Source organism: Galeopterus variegatus, unplaced genomic scaffold, assembly GCF_000696425.1.
Source record: "Galeopterus variegatus unplaced genomic scaffold, G_variegatus-3.0.2 Scaffold15572, whole genome shotgun sequence".
NCBI classification, from domain to species: domain Eukaryota; kingdom Metazoa; phylum Chordata; class Mammalia; order Dermoptera; family Cynocephalidae; genus Galeopterus; species Galeopterus variegatus.
The window spans coordinates 1,437-24,383 of NW_007741683.1; the positions used below are offsets into that span (position 1 = coordinate 1,437).

The 22,947-nt window shown below is 47.4% G+C and overlaps 1 protein-coding gene across 1 annotated transcript; it reads left to right on the forward strand.

Moving 5' to 3' along the window:
- Window positions 1-713: 713 nt before the first annotated feature.
- Window positions 714-22,084, forward strand: LOC103582291 (neuropilin-2; the record flags this gene model as incomplete). The annotated part of the gene is made up of 5 exons (XM_008563932.1): window positions 714-1,063; window positions 2,847-2,991; window positions 7,122-7,238; window positions 10,235-10,375; window positions 21,822-22,084. Coding segments are annotated over 5 exons (1,016 nt in total), but the record flags the coding sequence as incomplete, so codon positions are not given.
- Window positions 22,085-22,947: the final 863 nt, after the last annotated feature.

The following is a 22,947-nucleotide window of genomic DNA, read 5'->3' on the forward strand; positions in this document are numbered from 1 at the left end:
GGACAGACTTTCTGAGGATGTGACATTTAAGCTTGGGGGTGAGTAAAGGTTAGTCTGGTGAGGACTGAGGGGAAGAGCATTTAGGTTAGTGGGAACAGCATGTGGGGAGGGTCCACAGTAGTAAAGAGCTATGAGAACACATGTGGAAGTAATGACTCCAGAAAGGTTTCCATCTAGTTGACCAAACAATCACCCAGGAAATAATTAAATGCTCAGCTGAGCTCCCCTGCGCGCACCCTCCCTGGAGGGCTAGTGGGGACTGGTGACATCCACAAGGATATGCAGACACTCATTCTGAGCATCCTTGGTTATAGCTGTAAGCATGAACAGCTAACAGCCACTAGATACTTAGATACGCCAGGCACTGTTTCAGGAGCAGTTCTATAGTAACTAACAGAATAGTCCCAACAACCCCCAGAGGCAGGCACTGCTATTAGCTCCCCTTTAGACCTAGGGAAACTGAGGCACAGAGCAATTAAATAATTTGCCCAAGGTCATCCAGCTAGTAAGTGGCAGTGTGAGCATGAAGCCAGGGAGTCTGGCTCCAAGTCCAAGCTCTTAACCACAGTCTATACAACCTCAAAACACAAAGAAATCAGTGTTGATGTAAAGTATTTGATAGTTGGGTTCTCCTGCAGCTCCCTAGTAATGGGGGTGTCCCAGTTAGTGGGGTGTAGGCCATGACCTCCTATATCTTCCTCCCCTCTCCACAGATGCCCCCTGCTCCAACATGCTGGGGATGCTCTCAGGCCTCATCGCAGATTCCCAGATCTCCGCTTCCTCCACCCGCGAGTACCTGTGGAGCCCCAGCGTGGCCCGCCTGGTCAGCAGCCGCTCGGGCTGGTTCCCTCGGATCCCTCAGGCCCAGCCAGGTGAGGAGTGGCTTCAGGTGGACCTGGGAGTACCCAAGACGGTGAAAGGCATCATCATCCAGGGAGCCCGCGGAGGAGACAGCATCACCGCAGTGGAAGCCAGGGCATTTGTGCGCAAGTTCAAAGTCTCCTACAGCCTCAACGGCAAGGACTGGGAATACATCCAGGACCCCAGGACGCAGCAGCCAAAGGTAGGCTGTTCCTGCAGGCCTCTGTAAGCTTACCTCACAAAGGGAAGCTAAGTGGGGTGCAGGGAATTGGGGTGCTGATTTCCCAGCTTGATAGCTATCACCAAACCCCTGCAATCCAATAAAACAAATGGCAGTTGAGAGATTACTTTGTGCCAGGCATTATGCTAAATGTCTTATTTAGACTCTCTTTTAATCCCTGCTACATCTCTACAAGGTAGATGCCTTAGTCGCTCCCATTTTAAAGATGATAAAACTGAGGCTTTGTATCGTGCCCAGGGTCACACTGTTTACCTGTGGTAGAGCCATGATTCAGAAACCATAAGTCTGACTCCAAATCCCAAAGATCTAACCACTGCTCAACACTGACTTATTATAAAGTTCAACGCCCTTTATACCTTCTTTCAGATAAAGTTTCCTTGAAATTGGCCAGACATCCAAAGGGGATGTGGTTTTTGGAGGCCAAACTATAGAAACTAGGGGTTTTCTTCCAAAAATAACTGTGTTTTTCTGAAAGTTGCTGTGCCCCTTTGTATTTTCCTAGTCTTGACTGCTTAGATCTTTCCTGCCTCTCATACTGAGGCTGGGGAAAAGCTTAGACCAGTACAGCCCATCCTCTGCCATCAGAGGAGTGAAGGTAAGCCTCCGACACAGGACATGAGGAGCCCCAAGAAGGGAAGGGATCATCATGTCTCTGTCCCTCTCCAGACTAATCTCCTGGTGAGCCAGGCCCTCTGATCCTCATTTCTAAGTGACCCCTTGTTTTCCTCAGAAGAGCAGGGCCCCTAAAAATGAAGGGGGTATTGCATGTCTCTGGTCAGCCACCTTTGCTGAGCAGTTTCTATTCTGAACGCAGAGGCAAGGACTGGGTTGGAGGCATTGCAACTCTCTGCTCACAATTCCAGAAGCTTGGAAAGTCTCAGGGCTTGTAACTGGAACCCACAGTGGATGGGTCAGAAGTTGAACCATAGGCTTCCCCAGGGAGCGCTGATCCTGGCTCTTCTTGGGAAAGGAAGTGATCTTTGCCAGGCTCACAGCCCTCCCTGAGACAGTGCCCCCTTTTGCAATTGTGGTCCTGGGGCATCCTGCAAAATAGGGTGGTCCTGCAGCATTCTTGCAGGCTAATCAGCCACAGCCCTAGCCACCCCCTTTCCCCAAACGAGTGGCTCCAAGGTGTTGGGTCCCCACTGGCTTCCACCAGGGCAGCTCCACCGCCATCAGTTTTCTGTACTGGGGCTTTTGACAAACTTGCTTCCCGTAAACAAGGGTTTGGAAAACAGCCTCTAACTATTAATGTGTGGCCACAGGACTTTTTCATTAGCCTAGAAAGAGGGTGGTCATTTTCCCTTCAGGCTCTCAGTGGACTGGGAACTATCTTTCAACTGAGACTTTCTAAATCTAGACTTCAGTAAACCGAGGAATTCAGAATGGTCTAAATTGCCTTCTCTTCTCTCTGGCCATGTTCAGCTTAAACTGCATTTGAAGCCTAATTCTCCTCCGAGTCCTCAGTTTCAGTCCTGGGATAAAAGATATAACCTGGCAACTGCCACTTTTATCTGCTCCCTATTTACCATAATTTGGGGTCCCTAACCACCTTCCAAATGAATAAAAACCTAGGTCTGAAGATAAAGCTCCCACGGATCATAATGTCCCAGTAACCATAAATCAACCATGCAGCTGCCTTCCCGGTTGGATGAGGGGCGGGGAGGAGAAGGGGAAGGAAAGGGGGGAGGGCAAGGGGGGAGGAGTCTCACACAGGAAGGGCTGAGTGGCCGTCTCCCTGCAGCTGTTCGAAGGGAACATGCACTACGACACCCCTGACATCCGAAGGTTCGACCCCGTTCCAGCACAGTATGTGCGGGTGTATCCAGAAAGGTGGTCGCCGGCAGGGATCGGAATGCGGCTGGAGGTGCTGGGCTGTGACTGGACAGGTAAGGCTCTGCTTTCCTCTCCAGGTCTCACTCACATGGTCTCGTGACCTTGGCATCCCGGGATGCCCTGGGAGGGTGGTGGAGGCGGCAGCCATCCCTGCTGAGGCCCTGTCAGCTGGAAACCCTGCAAACCCCTGTCCACCTCAGCCCCTCTCGTGTTCTCCTGCCTCAGACCATGGGTACTACAGCTTCTGGACTTGGGACAATTTCTCAAGTGATGTGCTTTGTCTTTTTTAAAGGATCATTTCAGTTCTCCAGAACTGGATGACCAGGGTCGCTCAAAAACAAATCATAACCACACACCACCCACCCAAATTCAATTAGACCCTGACTCTTCAGGCCAGAGGGCTGTGGCTGTTGATTTAGGGAAGAAAAAAACCCCTCATGATAATAAAGTAATTGGTTTATGTCTGAATCTGGCTTCCAGATGTCAGTGGCTAAGAGACTTCATTTTCATTTTGAAGCCACATCTGTAAAAGGCATTTATTTGCTCAGGAGGAACCCTGTTGCAGAGGAGCTGATGGGAACAAGGCTTCTTCCCAGTGTGTGGCAGGGGTCTTGCTCATTCCTGCCCCCGCCAGGTGGCACAGGCCTGCGGGAGTGCCCACCCCTCCTTGTTTCTGAGGGAGGGCCCTACCCTTCTGAGTCAGGCCCCACCTTTCCTGTGGGCACCGGCCCTCCTCCCTTGGCAGAGCTGGCACTAGATCTCACCCGGTGCTCACTCACTGCCTGCCAAAGGAGCTTGTGAAAGCCAATGGGGGCTCAGGGCCCAAGCCCAGTGCCAGCAGAAGCAGCCAACAGGCCAAGCTGTCCTGCCTGTGTCCCCCAGGGCCCCAGGTATCCACATTTTCCTGTCTATGCCATACCTGTCACCAGCTCCCCCAGCAGGATAGCATGAAGGATTAATAACAGCATGTTGGAGAAGGGCTTTGGCTCCCAAGGAGAAAAATGCTGCCTATGTACTGGCTACACTGGTGCAGAGGAGCCTGTCGAGGCACGCAGGCTGGGAACCAGCCCAAATTAGCCTCTCTCACCTTTGAATTGAAGGCAGCCCCAACAAACACATCTTAGTAAGGAGGCTGAGGCTCCCTGCAGCCCACTAAATGTGTGTCACCTGTCCCGTCACTGAAAACCTCCCCTCCAATTCAAGCTGGCTTATTTATGGCCACTTTAGAATCAGCTGGTTAGCAATATTGGGGATCCAGGAGTTTCTAGACCAGCGGCTTTCAAATATTTTTGACCATGATTCACAATTTAAAATAAATCTGTATCACAACGCACTTCATTCACAAGCCCCCACACATGTGTGCATCTGGGGTATAGTGTACTGGTATGGTTAAGTACGTGGACTCTGGAGACAGATTGTCATGTTGAAGTCCTGCCTCTGCCCATTGCTGGCTGCATAACCTCGGACAAGTTGCTGAGTTTCTCGATGCCTTGGTTATTGTAGCTGAAAAATGGGCATGACAATAGTCAATCTACACCCCCTTAGATTGTTATGAGGATTAAATAAAATCATGGATATGAAATACTTAGACTGCTGCCTGGCACCTAGCAAACCTGTTGTAATATTTAAATGTAACTGAAACAAAAGGTTCCCAAAGTGACTCTGAAATATTGTAGCCCATATTTTTAAAATGCTAGTCATGACCCATTAAATTGATTCCACAGCCTACTGATGAGTATGACCTATGGTTTGAAAAAGAATCACAGATCTAGACCAACTCCTCTTTCACAGGCAGGGAAATTGAGCCCCAGAGAGAGGAAGCCACTTGCCAGAGGTCACTCAGCTAGTAGGGGGCCAACTCCTACTTCCCTCCTGTCCTTTGCCCTTCTGTGCCATGCTCTCCCCGTCTGGCCCTGCTTTATGACCGGCTGGACAGTTGCTAATGACCTCTTCCCTTTCTTGCTCCCCGCTACTCTAACCTGCCCCAGATCACACTGGTAATGGTCAGCCACAGGTTTCTCATTTCAAAGCCCTGCCTAGCCATTCCTTGGAAGATCAGAGTTGAGGCACGTCACCCTCTACCCAGCCTCCTTCCCTTTGAAGTCTCTGACATCTGGTTTTAATTTCGGGGGGCGTTGCTGTTTGATGGGCAGTTACCTCAAAGCGCCCAGTACAAACACAGTGGGCACAGAGGCCATCTGCCATTCCTCCACTTTCGTTTACATTCCCTGCTCTCTCATCGCCTCGCTGGCCCCTGGTTTGACATTATCTCCACCAACCACCTGGCCCATTTTGCTACCAACCATTTCCAGAAACTGTTCTCCTTAGGTGGCTTTTTTTTACTTTTCAAATTTCCTTCCATGTCTCTGACTCATCCTGGCTTCACTTCTTCATTCTTACCCCAAAAGGATAGGAGGAAAAATAATGGGCTGGGTCGAGTTGCTCTGTAGCTAAATAATTGGACGGGGCTGCTTCACCTGTTCGTTCATTTGTTTGTGTTTCAAATGATTACTTCTTGCCTTGCCGCCCATAGTTTGCTTTACAATTGAGTTTGAGATTCTATGACACAGTGACAAATTTGAACTTACAAATTACGATGCTCCAAGGCTATTTGCTATTTACTGTGAGCAAGAGGCAGACACAGCAAAAAAAGTATGAAAGGTTATGTGCATAGTATTTAATAGCAGAAAGGTGGGAAGTCAACCGTGAAAAAGCTATTCAGCGTATTTAGCAATTTCCTCCAGCTCCTGGCTTTATTAAGTGGTATCCTGAAGGGTGCCTGACAAAGGCGCCTAATCACACACAATAGTGCAAAGGAGCATGTATAGAAGCAGGAGGAACAATGCACCGCTTCTTCAGGGCTTCTCGTTGAAGGGTGGCTCTGGGATGAAGACGCCACCCAGAACACATGGACTTGAGCAGCCGTTTCCAGAACCCCTTTGCACCCCACCCAGGGCGTGACTCACAGCTCCATTCATTCCCTAAATGGTTGCTGAATGAATGACTGGCGTGAGTAAGTAAAGAAGTGAATAAATGGGTGAATGAATCACCTAGAGCCCAGGTCAAAACCCACTGCCTGCAGCCAGGTTTGGGCTAGCCAGGTTTTATTGCATGCTGCTATGTATAACATTTGGAATTTGTTGCCAACATTTAAGAGTCTGGAGATTTTACTTAGGGATTTTTGCCTTGTTGTGGGAGGGCAAAATGTGGAAGACCTGGGCATACTGGGCCACCTCGCCTCCGGGCCTCAATCTGCTAGAGCCAGTCTTGATGGCCTCCTTTAAATGAGACATGCAAGATGCCCTCTGCCACCACTTCTACCACTCCTTACTCTCTCCCCAACCCCTAGTCTGCTTTCCTCCGGGACAGTAGCTGTTTGGATCCAGGAAGCATTTGAATTTGCCGCACCCTGACCTAAAGGCACAGCCCCGAATTACTTTCACCAAGTATAGTTTGAGTCCCTTTAAATCCATGTAAGTCCATCCAGTTTTGTGCAAACACAAAGACAATGTCTGGGATCATGCTTTCCAAGCAGTTGGGCTCTGCTTATGGCTTTGGGGATAGTGCTTCTGACGATGTTATTATAGGTAGGCCCCATAGGTCAGAAGGTCTTATAGGGTGGCTTTGGTTCAGAAAAGTTCCATCTGACTCAGAGAAGGCTGTAAAGAGAAAGTTGTTCCAGGTGAAGGCTGGTGTGGCAGGGAAGGCACGCCCGCAGCCATTCATGGGGCAGTACACGACGCATTTCCCACCTAACAGAAGCTCACTCCATTAAGCACCAAGAATTTTCAACCCAGTTTTGGAGGGCATCATTCACTTTCTGTATGTGTGTTACTCATGCTTCTGTCTTAAACGGAATACCCGGAATGTGGTTTAACCTGCCCTGGGGCGTGGACTTCTGTGCTGGCCTCAAGGCCTCCACTGCAGAGTAAAGAGCATGGGTTTGTGTCTGTGCCTCTGTCATTGTTTTTGCAGTTCAGACAACGCTCATTCAACACACGCAATGCTCCTGACTCCATTGATGGCACACAGAGGTGACTTGGGGGTTGTGTGCCACACATGTGTATCTTTGTTTTCCTTCTCTAAAACCCCACACTTAGAGAGGAAGCTTAGGTTTTGGCATCTTTCTCCTGCTGCGTTGCAGCAGGCTGCTGCAGCATTCTCTTCCCTTGCCTTTACACAGACTCGAAGCCCACAGTAGAGACGCTGGGACCCACCATGAAGAGTGAAGAGACCACCACCCCATATCCCATTGACGAGGAGGCCACGGAGTGTGGGGAGAACTGTAGCTTTGAGGATGGTAAGAATCGGGTTGAGAGTCATATTGCATCTGGGATGGCATGGTGCCGACCAGTCGGAGTGGGGCCTGGCCTGTGGCTGGGCAGGTACCTGGAGACCCCTGGGTCAGAGGTCCAGGGGGTCTCAGGGAAGGAGTCAGGGAGGTATGGGTACTTAGGGGCTGGGGGAGTGGCAATTTACAACCAATCTAGAAGCATTCAGATATTGTAACAACTACTACAGCCCTATGGGTGTGAACCTACTGGTCATCAGCTGAGATAGAGGTGCCTCCAAAGAGAACTCCTCCTTTGAGAAGGCTCACGGTTAAGTCCTTACCACCTTGCTTCTCCTGTTAAAGGAAAGCCATTCTCATCCTTACAATTCACAGCTATGATAGTTGTTCCTGTTAAGCTGTGTCTCCATGGTACAGTCAAGTGAAGATCTGGCAATCACCTGGGTGATTTGGTCCACGGAGCACGACAGTAGGGTTAATTCAGCAGTTAACCATGGCTTACTTGCATCTCCCTGTGTCTTCCACCGCCACTGATTTGAGGAAGTATAACCACGATGACTCTAAGATAGTGTATCACGTTTTCTATGACTTGAGTGCAGATCAGAGACAACAGCAGAAGAGTGAAAAGGCATCCTGAGCTATTCCTGCAAAACTCAGGGGCTCCGCAGTTTTGGATCAGTCTCCTCACATGGGAGATCTGTCTTCCTTTCATTTTATCTTTGAAGCATATCCAAGTTAGATTAAAAATAATAATTGGCAGAGCCCAAAAGTAAGTTGCATTTTAAATCATACTGTTAAGGTCACCAAGTATGAGGACGTTCCTAATAAACCACAAATTGTGAAACACCTGGCATTTGGGGCTAGAATTTTAAGCTTGACAGCCTCAATTTAGAGTAAATTATTGATCATTACTAAATGCTTATTAATCAAAATGAGGGAAGATTGGCGAAGAGACTTGAGAAGTGACAGAGACATAAAGACATAGATGGCGAAGTCCGTGGAACCTGCACACCCAGCCTTTTGACAGTAGGAGGAACTGTGCGAATGGAGGGGACGGCTCCAAGAAATGGCTACAAAGAAGAGTGGGAGAAAAGCCAAAACTAAATGCTGAAGTTGTATGACTGAAAAATGATAATTCAATGCACATGCTTTTGGGAATGTGCTTTTGCGTATTGTGTGGGTGGGGGACACTATTGGTCAGGATTAGTTGAATACAGAATTCTGACATTTTAATGAACTTGTTTTTGCTTTATGAAGAGATGGGGAAGTCTTGGAGAATCTTCCGAGACATGTTTAAGATAGCTTGAGAGCCAAAAGTGGAATGCATAGGGAGTTAATATAAGGTATTGGGTTCGCAGAGCTAGCCTGTTGGGGGACAGGGGGTGGGAGTTCTATCTAAATGACAATCCAAAGGAAATTTAGGAAATTTTGCTGCAAAATTTCAGTTTATTTTTAATATAATTTTCCTGTTTACGGTAGTATGTTTCATTTGAGGTTTCTTTGATGGTTCCTCTCTTCTCTTTTTCTGCAAAAGATCTTTTTGTGGAATTTGGTTCCTGGGATACAGTATGCATGTAAACATTAGAGAGGAATGATGGTATATTGAATTACCCCATATTTTGAATGGAAAAATAGAAATTCAGAAATTGTCAGCAGAAGGGGATGGCGAAGGCTAAGGGCTGGCTTTTCCAAGCCACAGGTTGATGCTTCTGTAATAGATTCCATGTGTTCCTTCTCCACTCACACTGACTTTGGCCGGGGATAGGCAAACATTAACTATTCTCTATTGGGAAGGGGGTACAAACAGGGTCTGGTGGCAGTCTGCCTCCTGCCTCCAAGGTCAGCACTGCCCTGTCCTCCTAGAGGTGAGCCCCCCTCACCCTCTTGCTGAGCAATTTGTTTCTGTTAGTCTGTTGTTCCCTTTAGACTTCTTAACCTGCATTCTAAGCCTTCCCCACGGAAATTCCTCTTTGGGAACCCTGGGAAGGGAAGTGAGAAGGCCAAAGACCCCACTTCCTCCTCTGCCACCAGCATCGGCCAGTGCTTTTCCGCTGTCTCCGCAGCCACTGCCAGCATGCATCCAAATTTGGGTTCCTGTTTCCTCTCTTTCTCCACCTCCACGCCACCCTTACTTACTCACATATTTGGCACCAGCTCATACTGGGTTTTTGGAGCTGGATGGAATCTCCAAAGAAACTACCTTGATTCAGTCTTCTGGCTTAGGCAGGTGAACCACCAATGCAGATGGGACAGGCCATTGTGTAGTCACTTCTCAGATTTCCATGAGGCCCTGGCCTTCGAGGCCTCAGCACAAATGTGAATTACTTTTCCTCCTGATCAGCACTGGGCTGGGCAGCCGGCTGGTCTGGCCCCTTCCTTTTGCCCCTAACCTGCCAAATTCCCCGCCTGGTAATACCTCCCCATGGAGATGGCAACTGTCCCCGTCCTCTGAAATAAGAGACGTATCACAAAGAGGTGAAGGGGAGCAAACAAGCCTTCCTTGTTTCTGAGGCCACTTGCTCCTCATGGGCCAGAACCTCCCAGGCATTTCGGCCTCTCTGGATGCTAATGGGTTGCTCCATCACTTCTGAGAGCCAGGTTGGCAGGAGATGAGATAACACTTTTTTTGGGAGCCAGCCTTCCACTGAGGCACTGGGGAGACATTCTTCTCTGGCATTGAGGAAACTGCAATTTTCACATTTGTCGGCTCTCCGAGGTGGACAGCAGAAGCTGATTAAAGCCTGAAGCCATTTGGTGGCCTCATTTATAATTGCTTACTATGGAAACCACTGGCAGACTTGGCTTTCATGCCTGGGAAGGATGAGACCAAAGGCTGACCCAAAAGCCGGCGATCGCCAAGATGAGTTGAATGAATAAGCAGAGGGGGCCACTTCTTTCTCTGCTCTCCACTTTGGCCTCGCCAGCCATTTAAACAGCACCACTGTGGCTGTTCTCTGAACCTGTTTCATTTGCCTTCCTTTGAGTTATTTTTTCCTCCCTTTTAGACAAAGATTTGCAGCTCCCTTCAGGATTCAATTGCAACTTTGATTTCCCTGAGGAGCCCTGCGGTTGGATATACGATCATGCCAAGTGGCTCAGAAGCACCTGGACCAGCAGCTCCAGCCCGAACGACCAGACGTTTCCAGGTAAGCCAGCTGCGAAGGAGTTAAGAGAAAGAAGAGCTAAGACTAGCCTGCTCCTTGTTCCTCAGCCCAGACTCCCTTCCAAGCTTCATAGCTTCCCACCGCACAGCAATCCTCTGTTCTTTGCCCACAAACCACCACAGTCTTTGCTCAAGACGTCACCTCACAGAAAAGCCAGTTGGTGGTTCCCAGCCCTCTCTTGTGATTACAGCACAGCCTGGAAGCAGGACAGGAGAGAGGGAGGCCAAGAAAAAAGAAAGCAGATTAAGAAAGAAGGAGCAATTGAGAGGTCCTAGGAGATGGGGCGAGTCAATGTCCTCTTGTTCCCCTAGCCAGCTCTGGCTGTCACCATCACAGAGCCTCTTGTCAACTTGGAGCTGGGTATTGTTCCTAAAATGGCTCATTGGGTAACCAGTGGCCTTGAGTCTGACTGATACTTCTCTGAGGGTGTCATCATTTCTGCAGCAAACCAAATCGAGGGGCTGAAATCCTGCCACACCCACGGGTGTCTAGCAGAGCCGCCGGCACTTGGCTTCTGCAAGAGTGGTGCTGCCAGCCCTTGAAAGACTGTTGGGCCCACCCTTTTAGTTCAGAGAGCCAGCGTGCAGAAGCCTCCTGGGACTTCCAGTAGAGAAGTGTTGCCCATAGCCCTTCTAAACAGTGGAATGGAAGCAAGAGTTGTCTTCTGTCTCCACTGTCACTTCCTTCAACAGTGGCGTTTTGGTAAATGTTTAACAACAGGTTTGCAGGGATTGGTAAACAACCAAACCTGTTTTATAATGTTTGCCACTTTCAGTGGTATAAATATTCTTACCATGGTTCAATTCAAGCTACCAACATAACAAAGTTGGAGGTGGAGTTGGGCAGTGCAGTAATAAGGCACTATGTGGGGGGTTTTCCATCCTGCAGATACACTAGCTACAAATAATCGCAAGAGCATAGATACTGGGAAAAATATATTAAAATAACGAAGAAGTGTTGAGTTTGAGTATTCATTACCTTTGGTTTTTAATATAATTTATTGAGTTTTAACTTTATATGATTTAATGTTTAACAATGATTATATTTAACAACTGGCTTGCAAAATTCCAGAAAATTTTTAAAGTGTTTCTCACAAGCTGGTACAAGTTGGCTCCAGCACACCACACAGTAGCTCCCAATTTTCCTACACCTCTGGCCTGGACCTTACACCTCCATAATCATTTGAGAGGAAAGGGGTTAATTCCAGAAATTTGGTAGATCAAAAGTTGCCAGGGTACAAGGGGGAAAGACGAGAAAATAAAAGGGGGACGGGGCCTCCCCTACTGCAGGCCTCCCCAGAGCTGCTCTCCTGCCCCTCACCCCAACTACTGTCTGTGCCCCTTGTCCCCAGGAAACAGCGGTGGGACAGACACTAGGAGAGCACTTCAGGCCAGCCTCCTGACACAGCCTGCACTGCTTTCCCAGAGGGTCACAGCATCTGCTCTGGAGAAAAACATTTTCATATTTCAAGTGTTTATCTCTTCAGTAGTTGAGTGCTCGGAGAGATTAATATCTGAAGATCACCAGGGCCTCAGGCAGCAGGAGCGAACACTTACCCCAGTCCAAGCCTTAATCACCCTCCCCCCACTTGTTCACTGCAATAATGTTTAATTAATATAATGAGCCTCCTGCATGTTGGAAAAAAATACTTATTTTTATAACCCAGCCTAGATTTTTCATTTCATTTCCTCTCCTTTGAGACTGGGTCCAATTAATTGGTTTTACCCAACCCCCACCTTTTATCTGAATGTGAAGAGGGTTGGTGGGTTGTGTGCATGCGTGTGTATACATGGTGTCTAGGTGAGTGTGGGTTTGTGGTTTCTATGCATGGGTGTGTGTGTCTGTGAGGTGTGTGCAGACGGGCAGCTTGGCAGAGGCACTTTGTTTTTTTTTTATTTGTTTGTTTTGTCCTTTTTGAGACCGGCCGCACCGCGCTCAGCCAGTGAGCGCTGTGAACGCACCAGTCATCCCTATATAGGATCCGAACCCGTGGCGGGAGCACTGCTGCACTCCCAGCGCTGCACTCTCCCGAGTGCGCCACGGGCTCGGCCCGGCAGAGGCACTTTGAATAAAGGCGGTGGGGAGATGCACTGGCTCTTATTCAATATCTCTCTTCATGTTCTTTCTAAGAACTCTGGCCTCCTCCCTTGTACTCTTCTAAGCAAATTTTCTCTGAAAGTGTCTGAGGCCAGCCCTGCCCAGGCTACAAGGCCACCAATTAGCAAGTGACAGTTCTGGAAGATCTTAAGTTTCCTCCCTGTGACCCCGGCCTGTACCTCTGTCCCTTTGCCTGTTTGCCTCCACCACATCCTCCTCGGTCCTGTCCTCACCTGAATGCCCTATCAGTTGACCCTTGCTACTGGTTGGGAATTCTAGTCTTTGTCCTCATTCCAGTTGATTCATTGCACCCCGCGGTGTGGGAGGGCTTGTCAGAGCGAGCTCACAAAGCAGGCAGAATTCCAACCTTTGGCTGAATGGATGGGGACAGAGAGAAAATGAGGGCCATCAGGAACTGCTAGATCTAATGTTGTTTCTCCCTTAAGATACCAAGAAGGAAAATAATTATTTTCCTCCTCCAGAGGAATCCCTGAAGTTGGGAAAAGTGGCACTTGTAACCTGCCTCCAGGAAACAAAAGCCTAGTATTGTTCTGAGAGCCCTTCGTTCCATCTGATGATGATTTTAAAAACCGTTTTCTGTATTTCCCATTTTCCTTCTCCTTACAAAACTCGATATTGGGCATTAAGCAGGAGAGGAGAGAAAGCCCTTTCTGTTCAGGGTGGTCCTTTCTTCTTCACAAATCGGGGCCCTGAGGGGTGCAGTTGGGAGAAAGGAAACAGCTGTGCTCGGTTAGGGGCAGGGCAAACGCTAATGGGTTCAGAGTGGTGGCGCCTCCCAGGTCAACCTGAGGCTGGCGGTGTCACCCGTCCTTGGCCGTTCCACAAACAGGAGAGTGTTCTGCTCCTTACAAGAAGCGTGCCACATGCTTTCACCCCTCATTAGGGAGGTAAACAGAAGTAATTAAATTTAAGAAAGGTGGTGCAAGTGTAGAGGGAGCGGGGCTAAAGAGAAGCGAGGAAAGTCGAGAGGAAATAACCATGTTGAAATATCCTACACAGGCAATTTGATCACAAGTGTCTGTGGAAAATACTTACATTCCTTAAATATTTTCTGATTTAGTTGTTTTCTCATGTTTTCTTTTTTTTCCCTTTTCTTTTTCCTTTTAAGTAAGCAGTTAGTTCTGTTTTTTGGCTAGCGGTAATGGTTGCTTAAGGCTGACAAGACACCCACTGGTTTCATTCCACTGTTTTTGTTTTTTCAAGATAGTCTTTCAAGCCACTCTGAATTTCTTTTTTTAGCCCGTTGCTGTGGCTTAGCTGCCTGGAGTGTGTTCATACCGGCCCCTGGGAACCCTGTCTCAACTCAGTGACCCCTGGCGGTTGTAGAGGAAACTGCCCCACGTTCTTTGAGAAGCCCCTTTGCCTTTTCTCTGGAGCCACAACGATGTAGAAAAGGTCTCCCTCAGTCGGAGCTGACATATTTTCTACAGACATTCTCTGGTGCTTTGATCATAAACAGAATTTCGAGAATGCTCAGACTCAGGTCTAAAGGAATGAAGCAAAAACTCCTTGAGGTGATAGGGTTATCTGCGGTGGCTAAACATTTAAATTAGAACTAATTAAAATTTCTACAGCTAAAACTTGAGTTCCACTGTTGCAATAGTCACACTTTAAGGACACAGTAGCCACACTGTATTGGCCAGTGCACATATAGAACATACCCTTCATCACATGTTGTATTGGACAGCACTGCTCTAGAGCCTTGGGGCCCTTACTGATGCTTTCGTTCCCTGGTTAGGCGTAAGCAAAGGAGCAAGTAATTAGAGAGAGATGTGTCTTTTCTATGATCCCTTGATGGGAGTGTTCAGTGGCTGGTATTTTTTTTATCACAGTGTCTTTGTACTTCACTGAGCAACCATAGTAAAGTAAACAAGTAATATAGCATTCAATGGTATAGGAACTATTTTGGTCAATCAAAATGAACATCCTAAGTAAATACTAATACCAATAATAATAATTGCTATTGTTCTTTAGTCTTTATTACTATTATTGTCAGGAATGAGACAAGAAGACTAGAGATAAAGGGTACTATACCAGGTCAGCTTCAGAGTCTTCAAGCGTGTGGTATGCTTAAATGTGAGCTCTTTTCTACGCTGGTTGACCTTGTAAAGTATGATTACAGTATTACTTCATTGCAATAACTTCAAATTATGGAAGTGAGATAAAGAAAACAGGCACAGCCTGTTTGGAATAGCATGCCATTGTGAAAGGACAGAGCTTTGGCTGCCTAGCTTGCATGTTTATGGGATTGCGAGAACAGAACCTTAACTCTGGGTTCAAAAATGAGCTCAAGTGGGAGTAAGTCAAGAATCCTAATGTTCTGAAATATTCAAATTTTACAAATGGCGACTATTCCTTCTAATGTCGGTGGTAGACTTGTTCACTCCATTGGGGCTGTCTTGATGCAGCTTGGGCCATTGAATAAACTCCACGAGAGTGAAGACCAGAGCTGTGACTCACCGTGGACATGCACATGAGAGGATTAAGTGAACTGTGGGTGGGTGTGGTGGGATTTCTTGTAGAGAAATCAAAGGAAATTATTGACAAGTGAGCTTATGATGAGCTTGAATTTTGACAGTGAACTAGCTGTGATTCTGAATTAAAAAGCAACTCTCTGAGATCAAACGATCAGGTGGGACCAATGATAGCAAACAATCCAGATACTGGGTTGGTCTTACGTTGAATTGTCTTTAGAAAGAGGTTGCTGTGGCTTGACTGGTGCACAGACACTGCAAATACAGAGACAGGAACTTCTCGGGCTGTGGTCCATGATAGATAATTAAAGAACAGCTTGCCTAAAAGAAAGGCAACATTCAAGGAACAATTTCAGCTAGAAAAGGAAAGAATAGAGGCCCTTCCTTAAGGAAGGTAGGAAAACATCTCTGGCTTTGTAGAAAAGACACCAGTAGAGAAGAGAAGCTATTTCTTTTTTTTGAAAGTCATAATTGGCTGAGTTCAAGGGCAAAACCTTCCTGAAAGCTGGGATACCAAAACACAGCTCTAGGTAGATTCCTGCAAAGACCAGGCCTGAAACCTCCAGTATCCACAAAATGGTCTATTGTAAACCTTAAGAACATCCTGATGAGTTCATCCAAAGTCAATGTTTCCCTTAACTGGTTGTTAATTTGAGGACTTTAGCAGAGATAGACTGACCTTGGGAGGCCAGCTGAGGGGCTGACTCATGTTTTAAGCATGACCTATACAAAGAGACTACATCTCCTGCAGCACTAAATATTCTTTCAGATGGTTGTTCTAGTAGGAGGGCAAGATGCTAGCCAGGAGATGTGTGTGTTGGACAGATGGTGCATTTGGCTTTGTGATAGCCAAGAGGATCAAGCTGGTGATTTATTTCAGGGTTTGGTAAGGTGTAGACACAATTGATTCCATTGCTGTTGGGCCAACCATAGTCACGTGTTCACATGACACTTAAGCAGCTCAAGCCAGATGTGGCCGTAAATCGCCAGGTAAATATCAAGAGACCCTTTCTAGAGACAGCAGCAGGTTAAAATGCCTGAACGACCCTGTACTCTGCACTTGCCCCCTCCCCCACCCTTTTGAACTCCTGTTGTTCATTCCCGTGTGATTGTTTTTCCTTTGTCACTGGCAACGACAGATGTTTTGAGTCAAGGACCCAGCAAAATGCCTCCCAAATATGTCAGGTCCAGGAGGAGAAGGATTGTATCTCTGGGACATTATTTCTTCATTCTCTTCAGCAACTGAACGTATTTCCTCTCCATTGTCTTTTTGTTGGAAGCCGTCCATTGCCGGCATCGCAGCCATCAGCTACAAGTACAAGGGGGCGGCTTCCAGCAGGCAGGGCTGGTCCATTGCCACGTTCCAGCAACTTCTTGACAATCCAGAAGGATTTTCCTTTGGGTCCAAGTAAATCAGTAAAGTAGCCCCCCACCCCCACTCCATGCCCACCCTTTTCTTTACCAAGTAGTCGACAGCCACTGTGCACTTAGAACTTCCTCAGTGTTTGGCAGTCGTGGGCCAGGAACTGGGATATCCCAGAAAAACAAACTTTGCTGCGGCACACGTGTTCAATCCCAATATCTATGTGTGGGTGCCGTGACCTAAAAAGAGGAAACATTTAATGTGGAAGAGGGGTCAGTGGAGACCCACCACTGTAACCAGAGCCCTGGAAAGTGGACATGTAAAGGGGCAAGGGTTGTGTTTCCTGAGGAAGTGAACTCTAAAGGTCTTAATTCTTCACAAGTGAAACTGTTTCTAAGTCAGAGGACAGAAACTGGCTATGCTCCATCAGGGATAAAGGAGGAAATGTGTCTCAATGACAGCAGGAAAACTTAAAACTGAATTTAAGAAGTTCCTGACCGTAGGAAAGAAAGACCACAGTGAGGCGTTGCACTTGCAGAGGGAGAGAACATACTTACAGATACAAGGTGGAGTGGGGAAAGGGGGATGGGGACGGGGGTCGGGGATAATTGGGGGGCAATCGGGTGGGAGACAGAGGGTATAATCTCAATTTGTGGTAATGGGCATGCTGCCAGTATGGATTTGACCATCACATCTTAGGCACAAGTGGTGACAATTTGCTCTGTACACCATGAATATTCATAACCAATTCAAAATATAAATTAAAAATTTTTTAAAAAAGAAGTTCCTGACAGTTAGGATTGTGACTTAGAAAATGCATTGCCAATGTAGCTTATGGAAACTCCTTCTCTGGAGAACTTAAAGCAAAGGTTGGACAGCTGTTCTCGGGGATGTTTTCAGCATGGTTCCTCTGGGAGGCAGGACTGGCCTGCGCTGAACGATCTCTTGAGGTCCCACGCATGTCCCACTCATGTAATATTTTGTTTCATCTACCATAGATTGACACGAAAGACATGGTAAACAGCGCATGATGGACAGCTTGGGGCTGGCTGGTTTCTGGGGTTAGGGCAGATCTGGGGAACTAGTCTTATTCCAGAGAACATCTTTACTGTCCTTGGGCCAAACCATACTTCTTTTTGAGTCTTAGATTGGCCTGCCCAGGTTACTGGTGGTCTTTCTACCCTTTCCTTTCAAAATAAAATAAAGGCAAGCATAGGAGGCAGTGTGTATAGTGTCAGTAGCAGTAGTAATAACTGTTATTGAGTGCTCACTGTGTCCCTGCTACTGTGCAAAGCTCAGGCTCATTCCACTTACTCCTCCCGCAACCCTGTGCAGTCATAACTTTGTTATATCCATTTTACAGATGGAAAGACTGAGCCTTTGAAAGGTTAGTGAGCATCAGGCCAGGATTCCAATCCATATGAGAGGCCATGCTCTGGCAAGTTTGCTGAGTCCAATCAGGATTCAAGTCCTGCTTCTGTCACTCTCTAGCAGTGGTCTTGGGCACACTACTTCAATTCTCTGAACCTCGGTTTCTTTTTTGGTAAAAATGGAAGAAATAATACTGATTTTATTTTCAAACAATAGAAAGATTACATCAGATAAGTTGGATAAAGCCTCCAGTGCAATGTCTGGCACTTAGTAAGTGCTCAATTTGTTAATTATCTTCCACCTGCTTTTCTCAGCTCTTCCTGGGGCTTTTCCTGGTCTGAGTCATTCCTTCATGATGTCTCTGGTTCTAATCAGGCCTCTCAGTGACAGGCAGGGACATTTTGCAGCTCAGTGTCTCTCTGACTGATGTCTACTGCTAATTCCTTAAATTTACATATCATCTTTCTTCCCTGGAGCTCATAGCACTTAACAGACAAGTGGGGCACAAATGATTTAACGAAGTGAAATGCAGAGGCCTGCTTGTCTGGAGATTCTGCGAACTAGTGGATTAGCTCAGACGTCAGCGCTGAATTATGATCCTTCAGCTGCTCGTGCTTAGCACGCCACTAGCATTAACTCCCTGGTCTTGCAGTGGCCCTTTAAATCATCCCTAGTGATTATCATCTTATTGTGGGAGCGAGAGGGGAGAGGAGGAGGAAGGGGAGCTGAGCCGAAGGGGCTGCCCAGGCCCTGGAAGAGGCAGTCCGTGCAACCTTGGGCCTCGTTGTGTCTGGAGTGTTAGTAACAGGGTGGGTAAATCGAACAGACCCAGATGAAATCCAGTCAGCCCAGCTCTTAACACCTCCACGCACATTTTACTTACCAAATTCTAACCTTTATGCTATGATTCCCCTGCCGCTTAAGAATGTAAATTCACACAAGTGGCAGAATTTCTGCCAAGCAATTTTCAGGCAGCAAGTGGGTCTTATTTGTGAAACTGTGAAGGAAGAAGGCTGGATAATAAGTCTCTGAAATCTGGTTTCTTTTATATATGAGGTGGAAACAGTAAGGGCTTGGAAATTACCAGGAGCATGGGAGCACTGGGGGGTTCTCACTGGTGTCTCAGCGGACTGGGTGCTTCCACAGGCCACCCCGTTATTATTAGTTCACCTCACCTTTGAAAAGGGCTGTTGTTGGCTCAGGACGGTGGAGAGAATTGTGAAGGGATTATATGAATCGGGGGGATTACCAAAGGCTGGATGATTCTCCCTCTGTCCTCATTTCCGATGTATAGTCATCCCTCAGAATTGGGGGTGAGGTGGGGGAAGATTGGTTCCAAGACCCCCCGTGGATACCAAAATCCATGGATACTCAAGTCTCTCATATAGAACAGGATAGTATTTGCATATAACCTGTGCACATCTTCCCATATACTTTACATCATTTCTAGATGACTTATAATACCTAATGCAATGTAAATGTCATGTAAATAGTTGTTATACTGTATTGGTTTTTATTTGGTTTTTTTATTGCTGTGTTGTTACTTTTTATTGTTTTGGGGTTTTTTCAAATATTTTTCATCCTTGGTTGGTTGAATCTGCAGATGCAGAACCCACAAATATGGAGGGCCAATGTATAACCTTATATCATTCTTTACCCATGTGTTTGTCATGCATTTGCTCATTCATTCATTCAGGGAACAAAATTTTCTTGAGTAGTGGCATATATATGGCATTATCTAGGGACAGGGAGAAGAGGCAGTACTAAGCCTTACATGTGTAGACCAGGACCTTACAAACCAACCGGGGCAATAAGAAAGACACACATAGAACAGTTAAATTATCGTGACAGGCAGGGGGTGGTTACCTGCTGAAATCCACAGAAAATGGTCTCAAGTCCTTATAAGAACAAGTAAAAATCAGGGGTACAGTCAGTAAATGCTGGATTGATTGAGAGGAGGGAGATTCATGTTGCGTGTGCCAGCATGGTTAGGAGGAGAACCAGCAAAAGAGATGGGATAGGTGGAGTGGTGGGGGAAGCGAGGAATTATAGGTAAGAGGAGGAAAGGCAGGAATGGGCCAGGAGGGAAGCCAGTTTGCCTCAAACAGAGTGTGATTGATTGCAAGGACTTGGGCAAGGTACCTGCGGTGCAGCTGAAATGAAGAGCTTACTGCACGAAGGCAGGACAACCTGCAGTCAAGTCTGGGCTCCACTGTCTTACTAGCCTCTCTACCCTGAGCAAGTCACGTTAAACTTTTTGAGCCCCAGTTCCTTCATCACGTGTGAAGTAAGGTTAGTAAGCAATCGTATAGCAAGGATGAAATGAAATAATGCATACGAACATGCTTTGTAACCTGTTCGGCATTATGCAAATATGAGTTATAATTATAATCATTAATCGCAGTAGTAATGAGATCTGATAGAGGAAGCGTAGGTTTAGAAGATATTTGAGTGCCTGGTTGTGGCATCCATATCTCCTCCCTCGGCAGACCACCATTTAAATTCCCTTCTGTAGACAGCTGCCTTTTAGTTATCTGTGCTGACTTTGGCCTTGAAGAGGTCACATGCTGTGGGATCTGTAGATGTGGCTCTGGATGGTTAAGGAAGCACCAACTGAAATCCCACATATGCATCCTAAACTGATATAATTTGATTTCAGGGAAAGATAGCTTCTGAAGCAATAATCCCAAAGAGTCCAAAAGCAAGGGTATTAGGGGATCCAGGGAGTGGGCGAGACAGCCAGGGTAGGAAAGAGCTGTTTGTGGGCCACTGGTGGGATGTCTGTCACAAGCTCAGCTCTCAGCTAGAAAGATGGTGTCAGTGGGAGCAATAACAGCATTAACCAGTGGTCCCAGGAGTGTCATGATGAGTCAGGGCTCTGGAGTCTTAGGCTGTCCTTCCCTGACAAACCTAGGGTGTTGAGTAAGAAAGCTCTGTGCACGTGTCTCAGATTAACATGCATCACATTAACATGATTCTAAGGCGTCTGATGCACCCACATTCCATGCTAGGTATGTAGTGAAAAGTGTCCCTGCCATATTGCAGAAGTGTTCAGGATAAGATGCTCCCATGTGTCAGGGCCAAAAAGAGGTAATAAGATCTCTCCTCAAAAGCCACCCTGCTCTCTGTACAAGTGGCCAGAATGCTCCAGCACAAGTTGGAATTGCAGGATCCCCACACCTGTGTTTGCAAGGCGTGGGGTCTGCCAATGGTAACGAGAACTCGCTCTTCTGCATAAGTATCTGATATGTTTGAAACCAACCAGCCAAAAGGGCTGTTCTCCAAACATTTGGACTGGTGAACACTTAATTTCCCAGAACATGTATATTCTCTGCGAAACACATAGTCTTTGTTAATAGTAATGACAGCACCTTTACCATTGGAGCTGTGTGTGCCTGGCTGTCTGAGAAAGGCCAAGTTCAGGCCTCCTTAGGCTGGATAGAGAAGGGAGTGGAGTGTCAGCCCCAAGTCACCCTACTCAGCCACCACCCCCTGTTCTGCTTGAAGCTGACACTGAGTTTCTGAGTCACAGTCACTAGAGTCCAACCATCAATTAGTAGCACTGGTGGAGACAGAGGTTTTAAATGTCTTCCATTTGGACAGTGCCCAGCTGAGACGACAATGGCTCGAAGCATAAGCCACCTGGCTGGTCACCTTCCAATACGGCAGCCACCTCATCCCTGGCAACTATTCATGAAACTGCATTGGCCCTTTGGGTAAACCAATGATGACTAAGACATGGGTCTAGCCTCTCAGGAGCCAGGGAAAGGAGACAGGCACATTTTCATCCAGCCAAGACCTAAGGCCGCCTGCGCCGTGTGCTGTGCATGAAATAAATACAAAGAGAACAACACAGAGAAATAGGTGGGAGTGACTGATTTGGCTTAGAGACCCAAGAAAGGGCTTCAAGAGGACACAGCGTTGGAATCAAGGCTCTAAAGGAGCCTTAAGGAAGGGACACAGAGCCTGGAGAACAAGGACATGAATGAACAAACAACACCCAAACTCCAGTCCCATCTTTTCCCTTGTGGGGCCACAGCTGCAAACTGGTGTCTTTGCCAAGCATTTACCAAGAAACTCTGCTTGGGTTTGTTCCCCCCAGATGACAAGAATTTCCTGCGGCTGCAGAGTGACGGCCGGAGAGAGGGCCAGTACGCGCGGCTCATCAGCCCACCTGTCCACCTGCCCCGGAGCCCGGTGTGCATGGAGTTCCAGTACCAAGCCACAGGCGGCCACGGGGTGGCGCTGCAGGTGGTGCGGGAAGCCAGCCAGGAGAGCAAGCTCCTCTGGGTCATCCGTGAGGACCAGGGCAGCGAGTGGAAACATGGGCGGATCATCTTGCCCAGCTACGACATGGAGTATCAGGTGGGGTGGCGAAGGGAGTCGTGTGCCGAGATCCGAGGGAATCGGTGTGATCAGTATTTCAGTATTTCAAAGGGCCGTGCCCATTCATCATTAGGGGACATAGTTAAGCTGCTGTTTTCATTGTGTTTCTCACGTTGCCATAGCAACTAAATGACACTCTTATTTGTTATTCAGAATGTGCCTATCTCTGCACCCAGACTTGGTTCTTTGTTCCTCCTATTGCCTTTTATATTGCTGAAATCTTTGCCAACAAATGTTTCTTCTCTCCATTTCATTTTAGATTGCTATCAGGTAGGCTGACAAAGGGACACAGATGCCAGGGAAATAAACACAAACAAACCCTCCACACACAAGGGAAGAGGCCTGTCGAGCCCTTGAGAATCCAGGCAGGAAATGGGAATAGCCTCCCAGGCCTGTCCCAGGGAGCGTGAGCACAGGAAAGGGAGCGGACGCTGCTTGTGCTCAATGGCCAGCAGACCCAAGAGCATCCTAAATGAGTGGTTTCTCTCTCAACAAGCAGCTCCAGGAATTGAGTGCTGTTATCTCTGTCCCACAGAGCAAGAGACTGAGGCACAGATGGGTATGTGCAGCTGTAGCTTGCAACTTGGGTAGGAGTAGACACGCTGTGGAAGAGGTGACTGAGAATCAGCCAAAGCATTAACCTGCTCCTCCCCAGACGAGGAGCAGCAACAGATGGCTGGTGAGACAGCCAACTGCTCGCTCAGCTTGCCAGAGGACATGTGCTAGTTTGCAAAGAGAGCCTGGGGAGGGCAAGAATGAGGAATGATTGAAGACCATGGGGGCCGGCCTGGTGGCGCACTGGATAGTGCGCCGCTTGGGAAGTGCGGCGGCGCTCCCGCCCG